The sequence below is a fragment of the Crinia signifera genome, chromosome 11 (genome assembly GCF_055691185.1).
Source record: "Crinia signifera chromosome 11, ASM5569118v1, whole genome shotgun sequence".
In the NCBI taxonomy this organism is placed as follows: domain Eukaryota; kingdom Metazoa; phylum Chordata; class Amphibia; order Anura; family Myobatrachidae; genus Crinia; species Crinia signifera.
The window spans coordinates 6614126-6641714 of record NC_139227.1 but is presented as its reverse complement, the minus strand read 5'-3'; the positions used below and the strand labels follow the sequence as shown (position 1 = coordinate 6641714).

Here is a 27589-nt window from a genome sequence, read left to right as displayed (position 1 = left end):
CTCCGAGGACAGTGGCAGGTGGGGAGTTTTCCTGGGGCAGTACACCTGTCATATCGTAACGCGGGTGTCCTAAGGCGAGCTCATAAATATTCCCTATTATGTCATAGAACATTAGACTATTCTATATATTTCTTTGCAGAAAATCATACCATCAAATACTTCCTGACTATGGATATGAGCAGAAAAATGTCAGACAAGGTATTTCTGTTACTGCTATTAAACATATGCCTGCTTACATATATGTACCCAGTAGTAAAATATATAACACCCAGTCTGGTATCACCTATGACCAGGTTACTGCAGTCTTAAAGGTCCAAACACACTGGGTGATATTGCCCGGCGACCATGGGGAAAACCACTGGGCTGAGAATCGCTTAGTGCATACACACCGAGCGATTTTCCTGGGGGTAGACGGCTTTTCATAGCAGGACGCAATCGAAAGCCGTCCTACTGTAACCCTTGTTCATACTTAGGGGCGTATGGCTGTGGGGCCCTATTCAATGCTGTCTTCCCGACAGCATTGAACAGGGGATCTCGGCAGAATGAGCCCGACTTCACTATCAGTCAGGATCTTTCTGCCAAGGACGGCCGGGAATTGGCGAGCTCCTGGCTGCAGCTCGCCTCTTCCCGGCCACAGCTCGTGGCAATGCCCCCTTCTCATCCCACTGCAGGCGGGACATTGAATCGCGTCTGCAAATTCTCGGTTGACAGGACAGGAGACGGGACAGGGTGAAGGCTGTCGGGCCAGCTCGACAGCCGTGACCCAAGATTGAATAACCCCCTTAATTTGTCACTGCTGAGATAATTATTGGGAATTAGCCCTGATCACCACTTAAGAAAGGCTTCAATTATACTTACCGATAATTGCTTTTCTTCCTAGAGATCCCATGGCAGCCAGGACCTTGGGATTTCATCCCTCTCCCTTCAGATAGACAGGTTGTTTTTTTTCAGGACCTCCCCCTTCCTGTATAAAGCCTCTCTCCTCCCCTTCCTCCTTGTCTTTTTGAGTGTCTCTTCAACATAGGTCCTAAGAAAAAAACACGCAAGGGGAGGGCAAACTAATGGCTGCCATGGGATCTCTAGGAAGAAAAGCAATTATCGGTAAGTATAATTGAAGCCTTTCTTCTACGATCCCCATGGCAGCCAGGACCTTGGGATCATACCAAAGCAGAAAGAGGGAGGGACACAATAATGTCAAATAAAGAAATTTAATCGGTAAGGACACTGTGGAGAACTTGCTCCCCAAAACATGGCTTTGAGACATTAAGAGCGTAATGTCTTGAGAAAGTATGCACGGACTTCCAGGTAGCTGCGCCGCAGATGTCTTTGATCGACGCTTGAGCCTTCCTTGCCCATGATGTCGCCATGGCCCTAGTGGAGTGTGCCTTTATAATGCTTGGGACTTCTTGACCCTCTCGCTTGTAGCTGAATGCAATGAGATCACGAATCCATCTGGCCATGGTCTGTCTAGATGGGGACAATCCTTTTCTTGCCCCCTCCATGACTACGAATAAATTCTTGGAAATTCTGCTCTCTTTCACTCTGTTCAGGTAAATAGTGATACCCTCACTAGATCCAGTGTATGCCAGATTTCTTCAGTCTCATCCTTAGGTTCAGGATAGAAAGCTGGGAGAGTGATGTCTTGGTTTATGTGAAAAGAGCTTACGACTTTCGGTAGGAAGTCGGCATGCGTTCTCAGGACCACTTTGTCCGGGAACAGTATCAGATAAGGCTCTTCTGTATGGAGGGCCTGCAGCTCGCTGATCCTTCTCGCCGATGTGACTGCGACCAGAAACAAGATCTTCCAGTTCAGGTACTTCCAAGCTGCCTCCTGTAGTGGCTCAAAGGGCTCCCTTGTAAGAGCATTCAGGATTAGGTTCAGGTCCCAGGGTGCCACCAGCGATCTGAACGCCGGACGAGTTCTCTTAACTGCATTACTAAACCTCTTGATGAGGTCCTCTTCTGCCAGTTTTCTTCCCAGTAACACACTAAGGGCCGAAACTTGGACCTTCAGGGTTGATCCGGCCAACCCCCCTTCATAACCCAAGTACAGGAACTGTAATACTTGCGAAATGGTGGTCTGGTCCATATTGTTTGCTGATCCCCGCCAGCGGATGAAAGCTTTCCATACCCGATAGTACACCAGGGAAGAGACTTCTTTCCTCGCTTTAAGTAGTAAATTGACTACTTGATCCGACAGGCCACGACCTTTCAGGATCCTCCTCTCAATTTCCATGCCCTCAGTGATAGTGTCTCTGGATTTTGATGAGCCACTGGGCCCTGGTGTAACAGGCCGGGAAACAAAGGTAGAGTCATGGGGCTCTGGGCTGCCAGCTTCAGGACCGTGGAGAACCACGACCTCCTCGGCCAGAAAGGGAGAATTATGATTACTGTGACCTTGTCCTCTATGATTTTCTTTAATACTCTGTGTATTAGGGGAAAAGGGGGAAACACGTACCCCAAGTGGAAGCTCTATTTTATCGAAAAGGCATCTACTGCCGCTGTCTGGTATAGATAGAATCTGGAGAAGAGTTTTCTGACCTTCCTGTTGGCAGTCGTCGCCATAAGGTCCACCTCCGGTTTTCCGAACCTTCGGACTATCTGATCGAATACATCTGAGTCCAGCTCCCATTCTCCCGGAAGGATCTTGCTCCTGCTCAGGAAGTCTGCCAGGGTATTTTCTTCCCCCGGAACGAAAACTGCTGTCAGCGAAAGAACATTCTCTGTTGCCCAGCTCATGATCTTTGAGACAACCGACATCAGGTCCTTGCTCCTTGTTCCGCCCTGATGATTCAGGTGTGAAACCACTGTCGTGTTGTCCGAAAAGACTCTTAGATGTTTTCCGTTCAGTCTTTCTGCGAATCGACTTATCGCCCTCCAGACCGCTTCTGCTTCTCTCCAGTTGGACGACTTTAGGCTCTCTTTCGCTGACCATTCCCCCTGAATTGTCAGGTCTTTTAGATGGGCCCCCCATCCAATCGAGCTGGCGTCCGTTGTGACCACCTGGAAAGAAGGAAGTGCCAACGATGTTGCCCTCTCTTCCATTTCTATGCTCCTCCACCAGGTCAGTGACTCTCTCACTTGTGGTAATGTCTTGATGCTGGTCTCCAACGCTGCACCTCTTTTTATATATGGCAGAATTGACCATTGGAGCTTTCTCAACTTCCAATGAGCCCATGGGACTGTTCCAATGGTTGACATCATCATGCCTAGCAATTTTAACAGATCTTTTAGTTGAGCCGACTTCGACTTTACTATAGTCTTGACTGCGGATCTTATCCTCTGACACCTTTCCTTTGAGTGACTTACTTCGAAGGCTTCAGAGTTTATCACGACCCCCAGGAACTGTACCTTTCTTGATGGCTTTAACTGACTTTTTTGGAAGTTTACTATCCAGCCGTGGACCTGAAGGAATTCTATCACGGTCTCTACGTCTCTTTGGACCTTCCTTTCTGATGAAGCCGCAATCAGCAGATCGTCTAGGTACGGCCAGATCCGAATGTGCTTTAGCCTTAGCTCCGCTATTAAGGTAATTAAGAGCTTTGTGAATACTCGGGGGGATGTGGACAGGCCAAAGGGGAGGCATCTGAACTGATAGTGCTTCCCCATCACGCAGAACCTCAGGAACTTCCTGTCCTGGGACTTGATTGGGACATGATAATACGCGTCCTTGAGTTCGAGTGAGACCATAAAGTCAAAAATTAAGTGGTTAATTGCTTTTTGTTCTTAGACCATAAAGTCGCCTGCTTCTATGCCCGCCAGGATTGACTTCTGGGTCTCCATCCTGAATTTTCTCGTATTCACGTATCCGTTCAGTTTCTTTAAGTTCAATATCATGCGGTAGCTCCCTGAACTCTTCTTTACTAAAAAGATGTCTGAGTAAAAGCCTTTTTTCTGCTCTTGGTCTGGTACTGATTCTATCGCTCTTATGTCTTGCAGTTGTGTTACAATCTTCTTCATTTCTATTCTCTCTACTCCTTTTCTGGGAGTTCTCGACACCCAGAATCGGTCTCTTCTTGGTATCCGTATAAATTCTATTGAGTACCCCTCTCTTATGATCCTCATTGCCCATCTGTCCTGGACTGTGTTTTCCCAGATCTTTGAAAACTGCAACAGACGGGCTCCCACACAAGGACTGTAGTTGTCATTGTCTGGGCCCTCTTCTAAAGTTCTGGCGAAAGGACTGCTTCGATGCCTGGAACATTCCTCTCTGATAATAGGGCCTCCCAGGCCTATATCCCCTTGCCGCCCTGTTTTGCTGCCTGGCGGAGGACGTAAACGGAAATTTGGGTTTTTTATCTTGCGGCAGCTTGAGGGATTTTCCTCCTGTAATTCTGTGGATCAATGCATCCAACTTAGAACCAAAGAGCTGTTCACCTTCGAACGGAAGGGACACCAGCCTGTTTTTGGAGTGGGAGTCTGCTGCCCAGGCTCTGAGCCAAAGACCTCTTCTTGTCGACACGCCTGCTGCCATGGATCTTGCTGAGAAGGAGACCATGTCTATCGAAGCCTCACAAACAAACTCAATTGCCTTCTGCATCATTTCTAGGTTCTTTAGGAGATACTGTCTAGATATCTTTTCATTAATATCGGTATGCAGAGACGTGCTCCAGAGTCTCAGCGCTCTGACTACTGATGCGATCGACACCCCTCATTTTAGTGCTACTGCTGACGAGAAGTGCAGTTTCCTCAGGGACCCCTCCATTTTCCTGTCTTTAAAAGATGCCCCGTCTTCCAAAGGGATCGTGGTCTTGGAAGTTAGCTCCGCCACCGCGGCGTCCACTTTCGGCAATGTGCACCACTTTAAAAACAGTTCGTCCTTGACTGGATACATGTGGTCTATCCTAGAAAGTTTCCCCTGCCGTTTATCCAGGTTCGACCATTCTTTCAGGATTATATCCTTCATGACTTTGTGGACTGGGAAGTGTCTACCTTTCTTCGACCTATCTTCGTACAGTATATCCTCCCCTTCGGTAGGAGTGACTGTCTCCTTGATATTCATGGTCTTGTAGATGGCTTTCAATATGCTTTCTACATTATCAAAGTTAAACACTCTGAGGTCTTCCTTCATTTCTCCTTCTTCAGAAGAAGTGTCATCCTTATCCCCTATTTGACCCTCTGAGGAGGCGTCTCCATCACTGAGGTCTGCTTGGTCCCTAGATCTTTTGTTCGCCTGGGAACTTTGGAACTCTTGTTTCGATACGAACGAGTTCCTCATCCAATCCATCAGATCAAGTAGAATCTTAGATTGGTCTGGGGCAGGTATAGGGTTAACTTCACATTTCTCACACAGGGATTTCTCCTGGGAACTTGAAAACGTAGTGTCACATTCCATACACTTCCTATCAATATACTTCTTTTTTGCCGTTTTCTTTTTTGGAACTGTGTCTGCTTCTTTAGAAGGCACACTAGCAAAAAGACAAAAAAATAAAAAATAAAAAGCATCTGTCACTATCTAAACTACTGAGAAAGACATCTTCCTGGAAAAAATACTGCAGAGCTTACCTCACAAGGGCACTATCCGACTTATGGGGGGAGGGCAAATCCATTTTCTGTTGCAGCAAAACAGACAGACCTGCACAACCAAATCATGCAGGTTTAGCATAACCTTACTCATGTACATTCTGCTACAGGACAAAGGAGTAAAAAACCACAGTTTTCCTACCTTACTCAGAGGCGCAGCTGTCTCTAGGTCAGTGCATGGATCAAAAAACGCCTGCGTTGGGTTTAAATACCCCACTACGACTGGCATCCTGGGATTTATCTCCAGTGCCTTATGGGACATGTAGTCCAGAGAGAAGGAGGGCTGAGAGAAAAAACGCCTTCGGCGCTACAGACTCGCCGCCGCACTGCCTTGTGGGGGCTGTAGTCTTGAAGCGTCTCCTCTGCCGCCCGCCGGAAGCTACCCACACTTCCCACTGACTTGTGGGACTTGTAGTCTTCCGGCGGCGGCTATTCGCGGCAAAGCTCAGCCGCTCGCTGCCGTCCGCCGGAAGTTCGGCGCTGTCCTGGTGCATTGTGGCACCTGTAGTTTTCCGGCGGCGTCTCCTGCCCTGCTGACTGACTATGCAGCGGGCTCCGGACTCCTGCACTCGAACGGGCGCCGCACAGGGACGGTCTTACCCCCCATGACGGAACTCCAGCCAGGCATGTAAGTGCGGAAAAAAGAACCATGTATACTGCATTCACCTGGGTGAAAAAACCCCACGGGGACACCTCCAGGTTAGTCTGTATGGGCAGGAACCCCTACGGGTCACGCTCCCATATGCCCTATCCCCCAGAGTGACCCTTGCTTTAAAGGAGGCAAGCTCTAATAATAAAAACAACAAACCTATCCCTAGTCTAACTGAAACTAGGAGACAGGAAAAAAAGACAAGGAGGAAGGGGAGGAGAGAGGCTTTATACAGGAAGGGGGAGGTCCTGGAAAAAAACAACCTGTCTATCTGAAGGGAGAGGGATGAAATCCCAAGGTCCTGGCTGCCATGGGGATCGTAGAAGAAATATAATCATGCTCCCAATATTGTGCTATTGCCTGCCACAGGAATTAGGACGAGAAAGAGTGGAACACAGGACTGCGGGTTAGGTAAACATGTATATTTCCATTCTGACACTGTGTCTGGTATTTCTCTTCTAGTACCTACTGGCCATGGTCTACATCTACTTCCAGAGGGCTCATCTGACACTGAATGAATACAACCTTGCCAACTTTTACTGTGCTCTGTAAGTAATATAACTCAGTGAGTAGTTACATAGGACAGTAGTACAAAATACAAAGTCCCAGAAGACCTTCCTAATATTATACCCCTTTTACACTGCAGCAAAAACCCAGGTCATCGGCGGGTCAGCAGCGGTGTAAATGGGTCACGCTGTGTCCCTTTACACGGGACTTCTACCCAGGTCCTGACGGGGGGAGGGGGGGGGGGGGGCACACACATCCTCCGCTCCTATCTGCTATACTCTGCAGGCAGCAGCGGTGGCAGCGGAGGAGGTGAATGGATGCCTGTGTGAGGGCGCTCCAGTGCACGGGGGCTGGGGCAGCCTAGTAGATTACCTTAGTGCTGGGCTTGCCCCCAGCGCAGCAGTCCGGGTCCCGGAGGCGGTGAACGGCGCTTGGAGATGATGTCATCTCCAAGCGGCGGCTCAGGAACCGCCTGCGCTGGGTGGGGGGGCTCCAGTGTAAAAAGGAACCAAACGCCAGCCGAAGCTGGGCTTCTATCAGGGACGGCTTAGCAGCAATAAAGGCCATGGACAAAACAATGCACTGGGGCCCCTGTATATCCCTCCACAGGAACCAATTAAAACAAAATGACATCATATTCCACTCCTGCTTTTCCCCGCCTTCTCCCTACATGCGTCCATACAGGGACAGGCTGCCAGCACTCTGATTGGTGTAAAATACAATTTATTTCTGGGGAAGGACAAAAGACAGAAAAAGATCCAGCCAGAAATAAAACACTTGATGCATTAATTGTAACTATAATCTTTCAGGTTATTTATGTTGATATAGTCATCCTGAGATAGCGCTAACAGAAGGTATTGTGCTGCGTATTGTGTGCAATCACATTGTCTAGTGTTCATTCTAGCACCCGCTATCTTTGAAAACCCATGCAGTTCCTGTTCCCTGCCTGGGGTGTCGCTGTCTGCTGTTGTGCTTCAAGCACAGTGTGGTCTGTATATTAGCACTGATATGAAAACCAGACCTGTGCTAGAAACACCACAGCAGACAGCGACACCCCAGGCAGGGAAGAGGAACTGCATGGGTTTTCAAAGATAGCGGGTGCTAGAATGAACACTACATTGTCCACAATCACTGGATCAATAGTCATGATATAGCCGCCAACCATTGTGTTGCTTAAAATGTTGACATTAGGCACGTCTGTGTTGGAAAATGCCAACATGCACAAATGGATGACATGTAGACATAGTGAAAATGCTGACATAAAGGTTACATTTAGGATTCGGGATTATGTGTTAGGGACACAGCACAAATATGTCCCTCCCACACCACAGTCTCTGATAGACTTGTACTTGGGAAATGTGAGAGACATGGGGCCTGATTCAGACCTGGACAGAGCAGCGATCGGGTCTGAATCAGACCCATTGTACAGATATGACCTCATACATCATTGCTGCAGTAACGCCAAACAGCCCCTCTTCTCACTCCATGTGTGAGAATCTCCTAACGTCAGGAGCAACGGAACGTGACTAGCAGGAGGACACTCTGCTAATGACATGTATATAGCAATTCTCTGAATCTATATCTGCCTTCTCCAACGCAGGCCCTGTTCTAGTCACACACACACAATTAATATATAACATGAATCAGAACAGTCTCCTAACACCACACATTACCGGGTGATGCCCAGCGCAAGCAGAGCTGCACGGGACTCTGCGGCACACTCACACCAGGCATCTTGCGCTGCATGGCGTACTGAGGCTAGAGGAGGACGCCCCTATAGGTCCTATATAATAGTGAAAACAATATATCCAGAGTAGACTTCTGAGAAGTGTGTGATATGCAATCAATAGGGTATCCCTCTTGTGCATTTGCTAAAAAAGCTCCTTCAACGCGGCTTCTTCAGGGAGAGAAAGTAGCAAGAAAGATGTTTTTTGTTACTTTTTCTCCCTGAAGAAGCCGCTGACAATAACAAGAAGGCGGAGAAACGCGTTGGTGGAGCTTTTTTTAGCAAATGCACAAGAGGGATTCCCTATTGATTGAATATCACACTTCTCAGAATCCTACTCTGGATATAGTTGCGTATAAAGGGTCAATCGGCGGGATGCAGTTAAAATCCCGGTGGTTGGGATCCCGGCGTTCAGAATCCCGACGCCGGAATCCCGACCGCCGAAATCCCAACACTTTCTCCCTCCGTGGGTGTCCACGACACCCCTAGAGGGAGAATAAATTAGTGGCGTGGCGAGCGCAGCGAGCCCACAAGGGGGGGCGATCCACGTCCCCCCATTGTCGGGATTTCGGCGGTCGGGATTTTGAACGCCGGGATCCCGACCGCCGGGATTTCATACTGAATCCCAATCGGCACCAGCGACTGGGAGACCTGAGGAGAAAGTGTTATCTGTAAGGTACCTCTGTTACATGTCTGGCCAGAAAAAAATACGGGACAGTTTTAAATCTGCAACCACATACCCTATCTACTAATGAAAGTTACTAACAAGCTGGCAGGTGTTATCAGTACTAACAGCATATGCGATACAGGACAGCCCACCAGTAAGCCGTTATGAACTAATGCATTATATCTAGCCACTAATCAAATACAGCTCAAATCAAGAAAGATAGTGCATGTCGTTTTTACCAATATATGCCCAATACTTTTTATTTTTAGAACTTTTTGAAGTCACAACCGGCTGTGCTTTATTCTCTTTATATTGTACATGTTGTATGTGTTGTTTTAGATTATTTTTGTCATTTATGCTATTAACATTAATAAATGTCATATAAATATTGAAATTTAAGCTGGATATTGCGCAGTTCTATTCATCTTTTTTGGCTATATAATAGTGGGAATGTTCTGCACATCTCATGGCAGTGGTACAGACGTATTCTTTGTGGTCTTCTATTTCTGCAGGTTCCTTGCAAACCAAATGGAAGAGGAGGAGAAATATTACTTAAGGATGTATAAAACAATAGCTTCCTATATCCCACTGAGACAATTTAAGAAAGACAAGGACGTCTTTTGGGCCAGGATGCAACATAGAACATATGTAACAGTGGAAGAACTAGACTCGGTAAGAAAAATAGTAGAATACATTAAGTAGATCTATTCCAGGGGCCACACTGGGAATTACTAGAAGACATCACTGTAAGGACACAAAAGTGCGTTGTATCGGAAACATCATCACTCCATTTGAACACAATTACCTTCTGAAGTATTTATAAAGGGGAATGAATGTTAAACAGGCCTCTTTTTCCTAATACACAATGTGGAGAGTTGTTCGTGCTGTATGAGAGAGGATTTACCAGTGGTGTTCATACTTAAGCATCTGCTAGACCTAATGGGGCCTATACACGTAGCGATATCAGGCCTTTTTCTGATCGATTTAACTACAGAATATGGCCCCCCATCGCTGTGTATATGTGTAGGGACCATAGCAATGCGCGGCGCTGCTGCCTGGCGATTGGCATATGGGCAATACCAGATTATGTTCCCATAAGATGTGATCCGTCCTTCTAGAATGTGAAAATCATGAGCAGACCGTGAGCCCTACTTGACTCTTAAAGGATAAATTACATTTTTATTTTGTGTAATAGGTTATGAGAGAGGACCCACATTACGCGTGGAAAAGGGAGCGAGAATTCCGTCTCAGCGGAGCCACCCGACGATACCCAGTTTTCCTGCCAAATAAAAGGTCATACATGCAAAAGCGTCCAGCGTATGGAAATGCAAATCCCTACAAATGGGTCAAAGGAGGCGCAGCCACACCGGCTATTTAGACAACTGAAGCAGCTTCTAGAGATCCAGGTTTAGACCTGAACAACAGAAAACAAAAACCTGTTGCTCTTTATCTGTTGCCACAAGTTTTATAAATTTGTTGCAACGGCCATTTTTTAATATACGTTTCGTACGTTCTGATCATTTGTTTACATAAAAATTGTAAACTCCAAACAATCGACTCTTTTTTTCTTTTACTGTATATACAGCGCTGTTAAATTTGGTTATTTTTGTAGCCTCCAGCATATAGAGACATTACAACCAACTAGATAATTATTCCAGTTTACATTACCCAGAGTCAGCTATATTATATATAAATGTCTGCCTGTATAACGGAGCGATCTTGGAGTTGTTTTCTATATAAATAAGATTTCACCTACAGTAAATAGTCAAGTACATAAGCTGTCAGTGTTTGAATCATATGATTGGATAAAGAGAGTCACATGTTAGGAGCACCTTTCCTGTTCTATACAGTGTGTGCACATGATGTGATTCCATACAGCATCATCGCGGTCACATGACTGCAGCGATTGCCAAAAGAAAATCAGCAGGTAGTGTCCATATAGCGGCGTGCACATGATACACTTCCACCCGACGTTCATGCCATCACATGATTGTGGCAGTACTCTTCGAACAATCTTTATTTAAAAACCTGACACTTACAGTTTAAGTATATGTCCCTATTATATGAATCTAACTGGTGAATACAGCGGTCACGTGACACAACCGTCACATGATGGTTGGTATTTGTTTCGGTACTTGTGACTTATCTGGGCGCCCGATTTTCTTCATCGCACCTAAAAATCGCGTCAAATCGCATCGCATACAATCAGATTGCATGCGATGCGATTTGACGCGATTTTAATATGTGAAGGCACCCAGATGCCTGTTTCATATGTGAAATGGCCCCCCAGACCCCATTTTTAATTGTATACCCACCCTGATGGCTAAATGCCCCCCATTGTTAACGCCACCCCACTATCAACGCCAACCCGAAGCGTGGTGAGCGCAGCGAGCCCGCGAGAGGCGGCGGTACGCGTCCTCCGACCTTTTCATACCCCCACTATCCATGTCGGCGCGGAGTTGATTTTATATAGTGTGGCGAGCGCAGCGAGCCACCGAGCCCGAAGCGTGGCGAGCGCAGCGAGCCCCGCGAGGGGAAGCGGATACCTGTGAAGCCCGCGAGGGGACGCGTATAGCTGTGAAGGTATCCACGTGCGCTCGCCACACTATATAAAATCGACTCCACGCCGACGTGGATAGTGGGGGTATGAAAAGGTCGGAGGATGCGTACCGCCGCCGCTCGCCACGCTTCGGGTTGGCGTTGATAGTGGGTGGCTTTAACAATGGGGGTCATTTAGCCATCAGGGTGGGTATACAATTAAAAATGGGGTCTGGGGGGCCATTTCACATATGAAACAGGCATCTGGGTGCCTGTACATATTAAAATCGCATCAAATCGCATTGCATGCAATACAATAGCATACAATGCAACGCGATTTTCTCTTCAAGGGAATTTCAAGGGAAATCGCGTCAAATCGCATGCTTAGGGTACTGGCATACAATTTTAACATCGGGCGCACAGATAAGTCACAAGTACCTTTGTTTCTTTATCTGACTGACTCCCCCACCTAGCACAACAGCATGGAAATCTGACCCATTTCAGCTCCTGTGTTCCCCTAGGGGAGATTGTGTGTCTGCATCGTAACACCAGCAGACGAGCGGCGACCGGCGGTAATGCGGAAGCGCAGATTAGGGTTCATCGCTGGCCTGTACACACTGGTGGATTTTGAGATGAAAGCAGCTGAAGCGGTAAAATCGAGCGACTTTTAGCTCAAAATTGCCCAGTGTGTATCGGTCTTTCCTTCATGCCAATCTCTTAACCCAAACAAATCTACAGAAACATTCCTTAAAGCATTGTTTTCACTATTCACAGTATGAATTCCCAGAATATAGAAAGCAGTATTAGATACAATTTCTAAAAACAATGCATATCTATATATATTTGGAATGAGCAATTAAATCCAATCATAAAGCCTAAAATGGAAATGAAGGCTGATAGGAGTACCTCACTTCAATTGCTACGAATGTCACATGCTCCACTATTCACACTTTTATTTGGTTTCTGTATGAGAAGCAAACAGCCCCGTACCCATCTGTGAGGCCCTGAGGGAATACAGCCCCGTACCCATCTGTGAGGCCCTGAGGGATTACAGCCCCGTACCCATCTGTGAGGCCCTGAGGGAATACAGCCCCGTACCCATCTGTGAGGCCCTGAGGGATTACAGCGCCGTACCCATCTGTGAGGCCCTGAGGGATTACAGCCCCGTACCCATCTGTGAGGCCCTGAGGGATTACAGCCCCGTACCCATCTGTGAGGCCCTGAGGGATTACAGCCCCGTACCCATCTGTGAGGCCCTGAGGGATTACAGCCCCGTACCCATCTGTGAGGCCCTGAGGGATTACAGCGCCGTACCCATCTGTGAGGCCCTGAGGGATTACAGCCCCGTACCCATCTGTGAGGCCCTGAGGGATTACAGCCCCGTACCCATCTGTGAGGCCCTGAGGGAATACAGCCCCATACCCATCTGTGAGGCCCTGAGGGATTACAGCCCCGTACCCATCTGTGGGGTCCTGAGGGATTACAGCCCCGTACCCATCTGTGAGGCCCTGAGGGATTACAGCCCCGTACCCATCTGTGAGGCCCTGAGGGATTACAGCCCCGTACCCATCTGTGAGGCCCTGAGGGATTACAGCCCCGTACCCATCTGTGAGGCCCTGAGGGATTACAGCCCCGTACAAATACAGTAACGTCATATTTATTCCGGTGTGCAGATTGGCACATTATAACTTATATGACACTCTAACCTTGTTATATACCACACAGAATAACAGTCACATGCTAAGGATCTGTGCAACAGTACATGGCGTGTACCCAGCCAATAGGACAGCCTTGCAAACAGCACTCTCCAACTTTAGCTATATCTACAGTAACTCATTCTTCACGCTGCAGCTCAGCCTTCGCTCTCCTAAAGTATATTCAGGCTCTGCCAGGAAAATCTTCATCAGCTCAGCCGCCAATAATTTAATAAATGTATCTGTGTCCTTGACTTTGCGGTTTATTTAAATGGCTTTAATCAATAACCCAGAGCCACACAGGCACTGCAGTGACATCACATAAGCCTCATGAAGACCTCTGTACAAATACATTGTATTAAAGTGCTTCAATATAACATGGTACGATTGCGCTTAGTGGGAAATACTACCTACTATTAGTACTGTATCAGCCAAACAGTATTTCTGTGCTGTCATTTACTGTCGCGTCAGGAAGGTGCCTGACCTCTAATCTAGAGTAGGGGGACTGCTTAGAAAAACCGGTGCTATCGTTTAGTTGCAGTAATACATTTATTTTTTTATTGCATCAAACTGCAAAATGTAGGTCATTTGTGGAAACAGAGAACCCCAGATAAAACCTGTCAAAATAAGTCACACTCCTCAAACCAAGCTGCAGAACTCGGACCCCCGCGGTTGAAGAAAATATCACTGCACCTGATATCTCATCCGAGTCTGCATTGTAATTTATATGATCTATAAGGTTGTTGTCACTACAGCTGATTGGACAAACTGTGGCAGACAATCAGGCTCCTTTGATTTGTATATAGAAATCTTGATAATTCAGCAACATTTTCCAAAATTTTTACATAGGTCCTAAAAGAGAGAGCATAAGGAGGCGGTCACATTTATTAAATTAGTGTATTTTTTAATTTTTTATGATTTTTTTTGTGCACAGTGGGAATGGGGGCGGTGGGACAATTGCCCTTATTCTGGTTCACTCGCAAAGGCAAATTCCTTCTCAAATGGACAAAACCATGTGCACTGCAGGTGGGGCAGATAGAATTAGATTTGGGTAAAGTGAGTTCTATATTGCAGTGTAAAAATAAAGCAGCCAGTATTTTCCCTGCACAGAAATAAAATAACTCCCCCAAATCTAATTCTCTCTGCACAAATTACATCTGCCCCACCTGCAGTGCACATGGTTTTGTCCATTAAAGAAGGAATTTGCCTTTGCGAGTGAACCAGAATAAGGGCCAATGAGCAGAGGGGAGTGAGGAGTATCCATGCAAGAGCAGTCCTGCCAGCGGAAAGCAAGAACCAATGAGTTGAGACGTTGCGTATTAAATGGAGTCCAGCTACACAGTGGCCAGTATTCAATGCCGGTGCGAGCGGCCGGCGAGGGGGTTAAACTGCAAGGATCACAGAAAACCAGTGATCCTCGCAGTTTAACCCCCGCGCCGGCCGCTCGCACTATGCAACGTTCCGGGGGAATCCTCGCAGTCACAGAACTGCGAGGATTCCCCTAAACTGCGAGAGCCGCGGCTAGTGCAGCAAACTCGCTGTAATTAGCCTCGGCTCTCGCAGCTTTTGGAGGCACATTCGCAAATTCCCCCTCGCTCAAAAAACGGAGCGAGGGGGAATTTGCGAATGAGGGGTGTCAGTTGAATACTGACAGGGTGAGCGGTGACTGCGAGCAAAAAGTCCTGCTCGCAGTCACCGCTCGCCCACGGCATTGAATATATGCCAGTGTATCTGTCGTCACTTCCTGGCTGATCTGGGGAGGGATGCTGCAGAATGGCACTGATGATCACAAACAAAAAGTTTAGGGTCATACACATGGAGCGATCTCAGCAGATCACTTAGAGAAGGCATCGCAGTGTGCTGAGCGGGTGACCTGCTATGTGCTGAGCGTTCGTGTTGCAGCACGTCGCTCAGCAGAAGTAGCAGAGTAGCCCGGTGTGTATGGGGCTTAAGTAAGGGAAGGTAGGGGGTGCAGGCTGTACAGGTAACTAGGGGACTTCATAGAAACTATATGGGGCCACAATGAAACTAGAGAGTAGAACAAATTAGTAGGTTGAAAAAGAGACATGGGTCAGGGGGGCTGCAATGAGAGAGACAAATTAGTAGGTTGAAAAAGAGACACAAAGGTCAGGGGGGCTTTCACAATTATTAGTATAATTAAGGTAACAATAAAAATCTACATGTAAATACACATTAAAAGGTACTAAAATGTCAGGGAAGATTCACACAAGAAGCTGACAGGGCGGACAGGTAGACAACAAACATGAAAGCGTGCTCATCTGACTGAGCCGGATCTTTATTCTGCACCGCGGGTGCCTGCTGTTGGAATTTACATAGATAAATACACTTTCTTTTTAAATGAAATGATCCTACCTGTAATTGGCACTTATCGCTATCCATTCCTGCTCCAGAGAAGCTTTTACTCAGCACAAAGCAATTGCAGTTTCTCCCATTGGCCTGGGACACAGGGTGGGCCCGTCTAGAGGGGGATGTCATAAAACCCAAAAAACAATAAGATGCAAATATCTCATTTAATAGAATTATTGCTACTTCCTCATCTTTGCGGCCACCGCTTACGGTACAGAACTTTCATACTGCGCGGCGAGCCGCAGGGGTTATTTTCGGTGAGGCTCACCAAAAAATCACAGTGAATTAGTAAAGTTGTGGCAAGTGAAGCGAGCCCGAGAGGGGACAAAATCCTTATGTAGCGGTTAACGTAACTGGAATAGTGGTGGCCGCAAAGATGAGGAAACACTGAATTATTGTTAATTTAACCTTTTGCATTATACAGTATAGGTAAGGTTTATATACTTAGATAGTATTGTTAGTATAAAGGGTATATACTGAAATCACAAAATATATACTGTTCAGATTACTCTTCACATGGTGCATTTTGCATTTGTACTGTCCTTCCATATATGTAAGGCACCCCCCTTTTATTTGTCGTCGTCCCCCCCCCCCCAAAAAAAAAAATCTGTATGGCACCCCTCACATATCTGTAAGGCACCCCCCTTTTATTTGTCCTGCCCCCTCCCATATCTGTATAGCTTCCCCCCTTTTATTTGTCCAGTGATTCCCCCCCCCCAAATAATTTGTATGGCACCCCTCACATATCTGTATGACACCCCCTTTTATTTGCCCTGCCCCCTTCCATATCTGTGTAGCTTCCCCCCTTTTATTTGTCCAGTCACCCCCTCCTCCCCCCCCCCAATTTGTATGGCACCCCCCACATATCTGTATGGCACCCCCCTTTTATTTGCCCTGCCCCCTCCCATATCTGTGTAGCTTCCCCTCTTTTACTTATCCAGTCACCACCCCCCTCCACAATAATCTGTATGGTTCCCCTCCCATATCTGTAAGGTACCCCCCCCCCCCCCCCATTTATGTCCTGCCCCCTCCCATATCGGTGAATTTTCTATGTCTAGTCACCCCCCCAAATAATCTGTATGGCACCCCTCACATATCTGTAAAGTAAACCCCCCCCCCCATTTATTTGTCCTGCCCCTCCATTATCCGTACAGCTTCCCCCCTTTTATTTGTCCAGTTACCCCCCCCCCCAAATAATCTGTACAGCACCCCTCACATATCTGTATAGCGCCCCCACTTTTACTTGTCTCCCCCCCCCCCCCCCCTCGTCCAATCAACGTTACCAAACACACAAACCTGACCTCTCCCTGTTCAGTCACCATCTTACCACACATACATTATACAAATGCCCCTGTGACCCCCTGACCAACCATAACCGCCCACCTGGCAGCACCTACCCTCTTCATACCCGCCCCTGTGTAACATGTTGGAAGCGGTGGTCCTCCTGCCGCCTGGTTGCACAGTTGGTTCCCTGATGTAACGCAGGAGCTGGAGGCCTGGAACAACAGCAGCAGAGGCCGGGCGGCACAGCAGCCATCATCCTGGCGCGCACACTGACTGTACCATGTGACCTCAGCAGCAGCAGAGGCCGGGCGGCAGAGCCATCATCCTGGCGCACACACTGACTGTACCATGTGACAGCAGCAGCAGCAGCAGAGGCCAGGCGGCAGAGCCATCATCCTGGCGCGCATACACTGCTGACTGTACCATGTGACAGCAGCAGCAGCAGAGGCCGGGCGGCACAGCAGCCATCATCCTGGCGCACACACTGACTGTACCATGTGACCTCAGCAGCAGTCACGCCCGCGGCACAGCAGGACTCCGCAGCAGCAGCGGCAGCACCACACACAATACAGCCGGCCGGCCCCAGTGCCCTGGTGTACAGTCTGTAGTACAGTGTGTGCACTATGTGGCAGGCTGCAGAGGAGACACTGCCCTGCGGAACTGAGAGACGAGAAATAAAAACTCTTGTTCTCCCCGGCTGGCTGGCGCCCCCTTCAGGTTTCAGCGCTAAACCCACTCTTATTATGATCCTTATTATGCACAACACATCACTATTGGGTCACCCATCGATGGTCAGTATCGATTATTCCATTAATGGGTAATATCGGTTTTGTGAAACTATTCGTTAGATAAACATAATTGGTTTTACACCATCGATGATTGCCCCTGCTTTAAAATTCAGTAGGCTGTGGTCCAATAATAACCCAGGGGCAGAGCTGAAGGTGCCCATACAATTATCCGATTTGGGCCGATTTCACCCGATCCAGACGAATCGAGCTGAGAATCGGCCCAAATTGGATGTGCGTGATGTCCCTCTTGGGTCCCGTGTGCATCGGACTTGACCCGGAAGTCGGACCTGCTGCCCGTCCAATATACAACTCGCCCCCCCTGGTAGCAGGGTCGCATGCGATACTTCTCATGTGGTCCTTTCACATGCGGTGTATCAGGGGGGTTGGATGGTCCATATACGCTGCAGCGAGAAGTCGTAGTAGAGTTTGGGCACCTTAAGCTCTGCGTCCCGACATATTCGTTGCTTGTGCATCATCGATGGTGGGAAACCATTTGGTTCTCTTCATCAATGTCAAAAGCATTCAACATTGGTTCGTAAACCATCGATTTTTAATCATGAATGGTTGATGGCGATCCCTACATCACTACTTGTTTTATATGGCGGTGCTGGGCACATCCCTGAGCATCATGTGTGCCCTTGGGTACAGCAAACCACAACTCACAAAACGCTACATGCTCATCCTCACAATCCCCCTGAAATATATTTTATGTCCAAACCTGATGATTTTACAGTGAGTAGAACTAGCGAAAGAAGTCCCCAGATTTTGAACAGTGGATGCGCAACGTCGTATAAGTAGGTGGCAGCTGTTCGGAGACCTGGCCCCCTTAGGTCGACTTTCCCTTGTCGATATATGGAAATATGGAAGGTAGATATTCTGAAATATCGTCAGGTGGACAGTGTTCGCGAAAACCCGACAAAAAAGTGGGTCCCGGGGACTCCTCACGTTTAAAAATTGGGGTCCTACCTGACCTTTTCTGGGTCCCAACCTAAATGAAGGTTCTAATATCATCTGACAACTATAGAAGCCTCCTCTCCCCCACCCCCCAGCAGAATATACATAGTATTAGTGTTCCACACACCACAATGCCCAGTACATAATGTGCCACACACCACAATGCCCAGTACATAATGTGCCACACACCACAATGCCCAGTACATAATGTGCCACACACCTGAATGCCCAGTACATAATGTGCCACACACATGAATGCCCAGTACATAATGTGCCACACACCTGAATGCCCAGTACATAATGTGCCACACACCTGAATGCCCAGTACATAATGTGCCACACACCTGAATGCCCAGTACATAATGTGCCACACACCTGAATGCCCAGTACGTAATGTGCCACACACCTGAATGCCCAGTACATGGTGTGCCACACACCACAATGCCCAGTACATAATGTGCCACACACCACAATGCCCAGTACATAATGTGCCACACACCACAATGCCCAGTACATAATGTGCCACACACCACAATGCCCAGTCAGTACATAATGTGCCACACACCTGAATGCTCAGTCAGTACATAATGTGCCACAAAGCACAGTCAGTACATAATGTGCCACACACCACAATGCCCAGTCAGTTAATATTGTCACACCATAATGCCCAATATTGTTCACTCTAGAAATCACATATCCCCTTCTGCCTGCACCTGACTGCCTTGAAGTAACCTTTACTTTTCCCCAACTCCACCACACACCTCACAGCATCCACATTAGCAGTCCCCACACCCCACACCACAGGCATTTCCCCACTTATCTGGGCAGATGTGCACCGCAACCAATAGAGTACAGGAGCGGGTGCTGCTGAATAGAGGAGGAGAGCATTGCCCGCACTCCCAGCCCTCTGTTTCCAGAGCCGGTTCCGGCGGGCATATGCTGGCGTGGGGAATAGCCGACAGAGGGGTGCGTATACCCGGCTTAGTGGCGCCCCCCTCACCCACCAAGCATTCCGCGCTGCAGGGCTAAGGAGGACAGGACTACTACACTGTCAGTCACCGCGCCTCGGGCTGAGGAGGGCGGGACTGTCAGTGCGGCTGGAGACTGCAGGGCTGAGGGGGAAGAGTCCACACGCTGCCGCGCTCAGCAGCGGCATACACTGTAAGTGCAGCGGTGGGCATATAGTAGACTAGTCACCGCGCCAGGGCTGAGGTGGGCGGGACTGTCAGTCAGCGTGGCTAGGGGCTGAGTTGGGGTAGTGTTCACATGCTGCCACGCTCAGCAGCATACAAGACTGTCAGCGGGCAGGGAGGGACAGGAATTTGTCAGCGCCAATTAACTGTGCAGGGCGCGCAAGGTACTCACATGTCACGTCCCCATGCGGCAGCCTTCTCCTCCAGCCAGCGCCCGACTAGTCTGTGATGCGTGAGCACGTTCCCTCCTCTGCGGCCTCATCACAGAGGGGGAAAAACAGATCCCTACACCCTCGCTACAGTTACACAGCGCGCATACCGATGTAACCGGAGCGCGTCCCAGGGGACGCAGGCAAAAACCAAAACTGAGTCCCTGCTGCTCAAAAGCGGGTAAAATACTCGCTATAGCGAGTATTTGCGAACCCTGGTGGTATATATCTGAGCGCTGTGTGTGTGGGATTTGACCCCTGACGATATTTCAGAATATCTACCTTCCAGATTTTACAGTGAGATCTGCACCTCCGTACACACTGAGCAATGTGATGATATATTGCCCATCAATCATATTGCTCAGTGTCCCGTTTTAATCAGCGATCACAGATGGTCGCTGATAAAAACCAGACACTGTCTGCGGAAGCCACTGGTCACATGAGCACGCTCCTCTGACCAGTGACCATTGTTATTTTCTAATTGCCTCGGTCCCTGGCGTGTTCCTTTCCAGGGACCGATGTTTAAGATCTGCACATATTCTCATATACGCATGTGGGGGCACCTACGCCGACTTGCATACCCGGCATGGCACTCAAACAGGGAGATGGGATGGAGGCGGGCAGAGGACGTTCGCATGCGTACCCACAAAAACGCTGGTTGCGCATAGGGAAACCAGCCCAGACTGACTTAGATTTGCGAGCAGGGTGCAAATCATTCAATGTTCGCCGACCATCAAATGATTTCAACCCCACCCACTACTCTGCAAATGGGTATGCAAAATATCCTGTAGCAAAATGGCAGGAATATTCATGTGGCGTTGGGGGGTGGGCATTTGTACGCATGACGGGAAGCGTTAGGCTCGCTAAAGGTGCGTACACACGGGGGCGATTTTGTCCAAAATCGCGGGAAATATGGTCGCTGAGCGACCATATTGCCCGTGATGGGAGTGTGCACCAGCGATATATCGCCGGGTGCGCGCTCCCGTTTTTGCCCCTGTGGTGATCGCTGGTCGCAGGAACATGCTCCTGCGACCAGCTGATTACCACTGCCGGGCTCCCCCGGAAGTTTCTTTTTCATCAGCGACCATCTCTGGTCGCTGATGAACAGGAGAAACTGAGTAATATATCTCCCCCGTGTGTACGGGGCTTTAGCAGTGAATTACCGCTGCTTAGTCAGCCAACCAGAATGGACCTTCTTGCTCTGATTCACTTTTTTTTTATTATATTTCACCTGCAGCCGTAGCCAATAACAAGTCTCACCTTCTTCAGATACATACAAGCTGTGATGCAGTGGAGGTAGCGATAGAATGCGCTGAAATAATAACCTGTTTCAGCGCTGGGAACAGCACTTCAGGTGCATCATCCTCAGTGACGTCACAAATTACTAGTATTCAATAGGTTGCGTTTTCAATAACACATGTTCGGTCCTCAAAATGGCTGCCTACTATATGTAGAGGACATACTGTATGCACTGCTGAGCTCCTAGTTGTATGGCAGCTGTCATCACCTCCAACGTTTTACTCTTACAATAGCGTGCCTGCTTTTCAAAATGGTTGAGGTAATGTTGCAGGTTACAGCTCTAAATGCTGTCACAGAGAGTGACAGACAGCATATCCGCCAGCAAGTCTCTGGAGACGGGTGGGGTGAGGATAGCGCAGGGACATGAATGTGATGAAGGTCCTGTCAATTCAGGGTCATGAAAAGTGAAGTTCAGTCTTTTTTTTGTCATGGCAACCAAAACACACTCAAATACACTGAAAACACCTGGTAATAACAATCTTCATGTTTTTGTTACCAAAGCACGGGGCTTCATGGCAACGCTTGTATATTCTCACATTTAACCCCTATGCTACCAAAGCCGTGACCACTCGAATTGCCTTGGTCATTGCATTTGGAGTACGGCCGATTGCTCAAAATCCAACATGCTTCGCTTTTCATCAGTATATTCGGAGTTTATTATTTGCGATTGTCCGTGATAACATTACATGATGAATACTTTTCTTAAATATATTTTGTTGAACATAAATACACACTGATCTAAAATAGATATATTTATTGCAGAGAAAGGAATTTTATATACATATACAGAAATATATTTTAATACATTAACTATTCAATTTAAGAAGTGTAATAATATACAACCAAAAATTGGAGCCAGCTCTCGCTGAAGAGTAAAGAGGTTTAGATTCATTGGCGCGCATTTGTGTGGAACAAGTAAACTCATAGCAACATTACACAGGCTGCCTGTAACAACTTTAATAGCACTTTACACTTGCAAAGCATTCTGGAGTTTGGCCCCCGTAGCTCACACCATTTGAAGATGGCGTTAGCCATTGTAGCCTGTAGGCCACACTTTACAAACAAGTACTCGGAGAGGGATCAATAGAATCCTTCTCTGGCACCCACCACTTGCGCATACTGTATGTGGGCAGCAGACCACTTATGCGCAGAATTATGGCTGCCCCTGGACACTAAAATGCCATCATACTTTTACACATTGCAGAGGCAGTCTACGATAAGAGTCCATGGATGTAATCAATGATAAACAGCAGCGATAAGAAATTATACTTTTCGTGTCAATAACACATTAATTATTAAAGGAGTCCCTAGCTGCTGTGACAACCCAGGAAGCAAATGTAGCTGTGTTTATTGACCCAGGAAGAGGATGTAGTTGTGATGATGAACCAGGAAGCAGATGTTGCTGTGGTGATGACCCAAGAAGCAGATGTAGCTGTGGTGATGACCCAGGAAGCAGATGTAGCTGTTGTGATGATTTAATGTAGGAAGCAGATATATAATTTCTCTAATGGGGTGGCCCGAGTTAGTAGTCTATGTCCCGAGTGGAGTAGAGGTGGGTCTGGGCACCTGGATTTTGTGTAAAATTTGGAAAGCAGTAATGGGGACTTACTAAAGTGATGATGGAGAATCCTACAACATTTTCGGTGGGTCCTGACTGGCACGCTATAAAGATGTATGACTTATATGGTTTTAATAAGAAAAATGCCAGGGATGCCCACTGTGGGTATTTTCTGGGGTAATAACCAGAACCACTAATATAATTAATACAAAACATTGAAATTACTGAAAAAATGCTTTGCAGTTTAGACAGCTAAAGATCTTTTCTTTGACCTCTGTGAAACATAGAATTTGACAGAAGATAAGAACTACGTGGCCCATCTAGTCTGCCAATCTTCTTTAACAAAAATTAGAAATGAAGAAAGTTAGGAAAACTCTTTAAAAAAAGAAAATAGAAGAAATATTTAGGTAAGACTGGAAAACTGACAAACTGTCACTCATCCATAACCATGTTTTTGTTCCAACCAGCCTGATCTGAAGATATATCTTACTAGTGTATGGGCACCTTTAGACATCGAAATCTCTCCTAGGTGGCACTTGGAGCCTTGTAATGCCACCATGTATACATTTTTCTATATGGTCCAAATTCGTGTGGCTTTCATTTTAATGATGTTATCTTAATGCTAATAGATTCTACCTGGATATGATACCAAAGTGACAATAATATCATGCTATACTCATCAATTGTTAAAGTGTTCCTGTCACCTACACAAACAAGGCAATTTATGGGCTGGACCAATATCTACATTCCTTAGGTCCTATAGATTTGATACATTGTGCATAGACAACAGGTACAACTGGTAAAATAACTAAACAGGCATGGTCTAGTACGGCATCAAACTCACATGCTACATACAATACAAGATAGACATCAGAAAGAAATATCTTGATGTTGGCGGGATTGAGATCTTAAGTAACTTTATCTCTTTAACACATATTGTTCAGCATGCAGTTTTACACAAAGGCTATTTTAAGGCAGACTACTTGGCATGAATGGAAAGCAGCAATATTTAATCAATGGCAACAGTAATTGCTAATTTTAATACTGCCAGAAAACCATTTGTCTCTATTATGCTGTTAGAGATAATAATTTACATGATCGTTTTTGGTACATATTTTTTGGTAGTTTTAAGAAATAATTTAACATATAGATAGTGTATATACATTGGCCAATGTTACATTGGCCAATCTTTCATCAATACCTCTGTTACACTCATTTCTGTATTGATAATAATGCTTAAAAGCTTTGTTACAGTACATTTATATTAGACATATGTAGGCAACACTGGTATAACTACAAATTCTACGGATGAGGAAAATGATCATCAACATTTTGCAGCAGTTGCATAATCTCACTAAGATTCCTTACACACCAGAATGTCGTCCCCAATATTGTGAGTGAGGCCAAGTGTGTGGATCCCACTGTGAAACAACAAGTCGCTTGTAACAGTTTGCAATACATAGAATTCAAGAAACTCCCCTCAAAAAGTTTCTTTCATTCATTCATTGGACAGAAAAAAAAAACCTGTATATGTTTTATTCTTGATAATGGTAGCTATGTATCATTGTGGTTTCTTTATAATCCAGTATCCCAATGTTGCAACTGCCATTTAAGTCAATCGTGAGATGAAATAAATCATTTAAGTTTTAGATTCTTTCAACAAATACATTATGTTAAACTGTACCTGTCATATGTTCACATTGGAGGCCGCCATTTTGTGGACTGAACCAATATTCATGAGCCATGCAACAATTTGGAGCTAGTGACATCACTATTGCAAAGAAACCCATAAAATGGCTGCCTACACCGTGTGTAGGTGACAGATACCTGTTGCAGAGGGTTCAGTATAATTTATCTGACATTTTAACGACACCCATTATGCCGACACATTCAATTGACAGACATAGTTGAAATGCACACATTTAAAATGTCGACATGTGTTTCTGTGGGATTTTGCGTGTCTATGTCGCTACGCTAGCCATGGATCGTGCACACTACTGTATTTCCTCTCCAGATTCACTGTGAACACGTCTGTTTTTTGGGCTAAAATTGCTTGAAAACGCAAGTCGACATGTCGGCATATCAAATGTTGGTATTTTGATTAGGGCAGCCAATTGAACATGTCGGCATAATGAATGTCAGTATATTGACAGTGTCAGTATTTTGGCTGTCGGTCAATGGGCGATGGTGTAATGACCATCGGTGAAAAGTCTGTTGGTAAATTGACTGCTACCCGTTGCAGATTAGGAAATTATTAATTTTAATTATTAAAAAATTCTTGCATTCTGTTTTTTTTCTGGCGGGATAGTAGATGTTAAAATAACCTATTGTACATTTCGGACAATATCAATCCTAACAGTTTCATTATATGTGTCACTGTGTTATAGAACAACTTTATGTATTGAATGGAATAAAACATCCTATTCAGCTAATTCTATGAAGACCCGGGCAAGGATTTTAATCAATTCCAGCTAGTGTCATATTGCTAGTACCACTCTCCTTAATAATGCCAATTGTTCCAGTTAACAGCACATAAAGTTATTTCAAAGTGAGTGAGTTTAAATTATATCGCAATTTACATCGGGAAAAAACCCCTATTTATGCAGATATTGATTTGTGTGTGGTAATGTCAAAGTAGTGTGCAGATTAGGGTTAGGAGGTAAGTGCACAGGAATCATCATAGGAGACATTGCATGAATTCTACATAACCAATAACTGTTGTAGAGACTTGCACGGTGCCAGTGTCACACTTGCTGCAGGTAAGTATTGGCAACAGAAGAGAGTAACGACAATTATACTGCATGGATCATCCACTTCTCACTGTTTTCATCGATGGTAGGAAGGAAGATTGACTTCAGATTTGTCACTACCAGAATGTACTTCCTTTCTTCACTGGGAACATAGAGGGTAAATGATTAAATGATGTCTGTGCAGGAGCTGCTGGATATTGTCTCCGCTCCTGAGATCTATTTTTTCACCTTGGCATCGTAAGTGCCAGCATGTTTGTATGCGCCCACGTATCCGGTGTTTTCCACAATGGTCTCTCGGCCACTTTTTCCTTTTCCCTTCCCGCTTTCATCGAAGCGTTCCTTGTGAGACCCTGTGTATTTTGTAGTATCAGTTAGCCGTTCCACCGCCCCGACGGCAGCAGCTTTCTGTGGACAGAAAAGTAATACAAGTCAACAAACAGAATACAAATTATAGGAACAAAATAACAAGATATTGACCACGCCCAAATATACTGCAGCCCGTGAAACACCTGGAGTAAACCGCTTCCAATGCAACCCAAGTAAAACAAATGGTGGTCACCGGCGCTGTACCCCCATATCTATGAATTATATTATGAATAATCCACAAATATGGAGACCACTTAAGGTAAAATTCTCAGATGTTGTCACCCTAGATGCATAATAACAGAAAAAGGAAGCATACGAAGACGCTATGGCGTACATTTACTAAGTTCCAATCATATACGGTAAGCCGAGTTTAGCTGTACGACTGAATACACCATCGATAGAACTCGGCCATATAGCCATAAAATTCTATGTATTCGGCAAATTTACAATCATTCGTACTGCTGAATTCAGATACGAATTGAACAGTAAATACGAATGATACTATATGTAGACCACATTTTGGTGGTGTATTTAGCTGAAGCTAAGTCAGTTATCAGTCAGATCCGTGCAGTCATCACTGTGTAAAGAACATGAATAATAAATAATTGTAAATAGCTGCGTGCTGTCCCCTTCTCGGCAATAACCAGCCTCCGGCTCATTGAGCCGGTCCTGGTTGCAGAAATACAGGGGGGGGGGGGGGGGAAGCTGGGGTCCCCCTGTATTTCTATAACCAGCACCAGGCTCATGGCCTGATCCTGGTTCTCAAAATATTGGGGACAAAAGAGTAGTATCCCCCGTACATTGGCAACCAGCACCGTGCTCAAACAGCCAGCTGTGTCATGTCACAGCCGAGGGACACTTATTATATAAGGTCCCTCACCCATAACATGATCACCCTTGCTGGTCATCCCAGGGCAAGGTTGACCCCTGCTCCCCAGGCCCTGCAGGCACATTGCTAAATTGTGAGTGCTGCGCTACACAGCAAAGCGCTCGCACATTACCAGCAGACCCCTGACTGCATAGCCTAGCTGCAAAGCCCTGCTCAGGACGGCCATGGTTTGGGTCGCAGCACCTACGTAGTTGTACATATACAGAAGTGCGGAAATTGCCGGAGAGTGATTTTCACACTTCAGCCTTGAAGGCTGAATCTGTCCCTATATACTGTAGAATATATACAGTATATCTATGATATATAGAATAATAGACAAGCAGTTCAGGCGCTTAACATCATATTACATTTGGAATCAGGAATATAAACAACTGCAAAACTTACCTAAAGTTCACAACGCGTTTCGCTTTAGCCTTCATAATCCCAGCGCACCCCTCTTAAATGGTGAGGTTCGTAAACATTTAATCCCCATTTTTTGCTTGTCTTATAGCAATAAATTTGCTTGTATGTATTTTAGGCACTTTATGTAACTTTTGCACTTTATGTTGAAAATAAATGCTTTTACTGTATCTGGTTATTATACCCTTGTTTAAATTCCTGATTCCAAAGGGGTTGTATCATAAATGTA

At 46.2% G+C, this 27589-nt stretch overlaps 2 protein-coding genes and 1 long non-coding RNA gene across 7 annotated transcripts in view; 1 reads left to right on the top strand and 2 right to left on the bottom strand.

The window, feature by feature from the left end:
* Window positions 1-17613, bottom strand: part of LOC146045609 (uncharacterized) — a 104809-nt gene extending 87196 nt beyond the window's left edge. For 2 of the 4 annotated variants that reach the window (XR_014465521.1, XR_014465522.1), the window contains exons 1-3: window positions 17069-17613; window positions 15678-15783; window positions 13998-14156 (exon numbers count right to left, since the gene is read on the bottom strand). This is a non-coding gene — a long non-coding RNA (uncharacterized LOC146045609). Of the gene's footprint in view, window positions 1-13566; window positions 14157-15677; window positions 15784-17068 lie in introns of those variants that run through there. The other 2 variants (XR_014465520.1, XR_014465523.1) reach the window with 2 other exon arrangements.
* LOC146045608 (speedy protein 1-B-like) lies at window positions 145-10473 on the top strand. Its single transcript, XM_083164583.1, has 4 exons — window positions 145-198; window positions 6635-6720; window positions 9585-9744; window positions 10268-10473. The coding sequence occupies exons 1-4, from the start codon at window positions 169-171 to the stop codon at window positions 10448-10450; spliced, it is 459 nt and encodes a 152-aa protein (XP_083020709.1). The 5' UTR covers window positions 145-168; the 3' UTR covers window positions 10451-10473.
* A 4524-nt stretch (window positions 17614-22137) lies between the features above and the next one.
* The window catches only part of TPPP3 (tubulin polymerization promoting protein family member 3), a 31877-nt gene continuing 26425 nt past the window's right edge, over window positions 22138-27589 (bottom strand). The window contains exons 4-5 of one of the 2 annotated variants that reach the window (XM_083165328.1): window positions 25935-26111; window positions 22138-25848 (exon numbers count right to left, since the gene is read on the bottom strand). In XM_083165328.1, coding sequence (XP_083021454.1) covers window positions 25846-25848; window positions 25935-26111 — 180 coding nt within the window. In that variant the 3' untranslated portion in view covers window positions 22138-25845. Of the gene's footprint in view, window positions 26112-27589 lie in introns of both variants that reach the window. The other variant, XM_083165327.1, reaches the window with a different exon arrangement.

Excerpts from the sequence above, each read along its gene's own strand:
- LOC146045608 (XM_083164583.1), top strand. The coding sequence starts at position 169 with ATGGATATGAGCAGAAAAATGTCAGACAAG. Across the intron at positions 6,721-9,584 it reads GCCAACTTTTACTGTGCTCT|GTTCCTTGCAAACCAAATGG; the intron begins GTAAGTAATATA and ends CTATTTCTGCAG. Across the intron at positions 9,745-10,267 it reads CAGTGGAAGAACTAGACTCG|GTTATGAGAGAGGACCCACA; the intron begins GTAAGAAAAATA and ends TTTGTGTAATAG.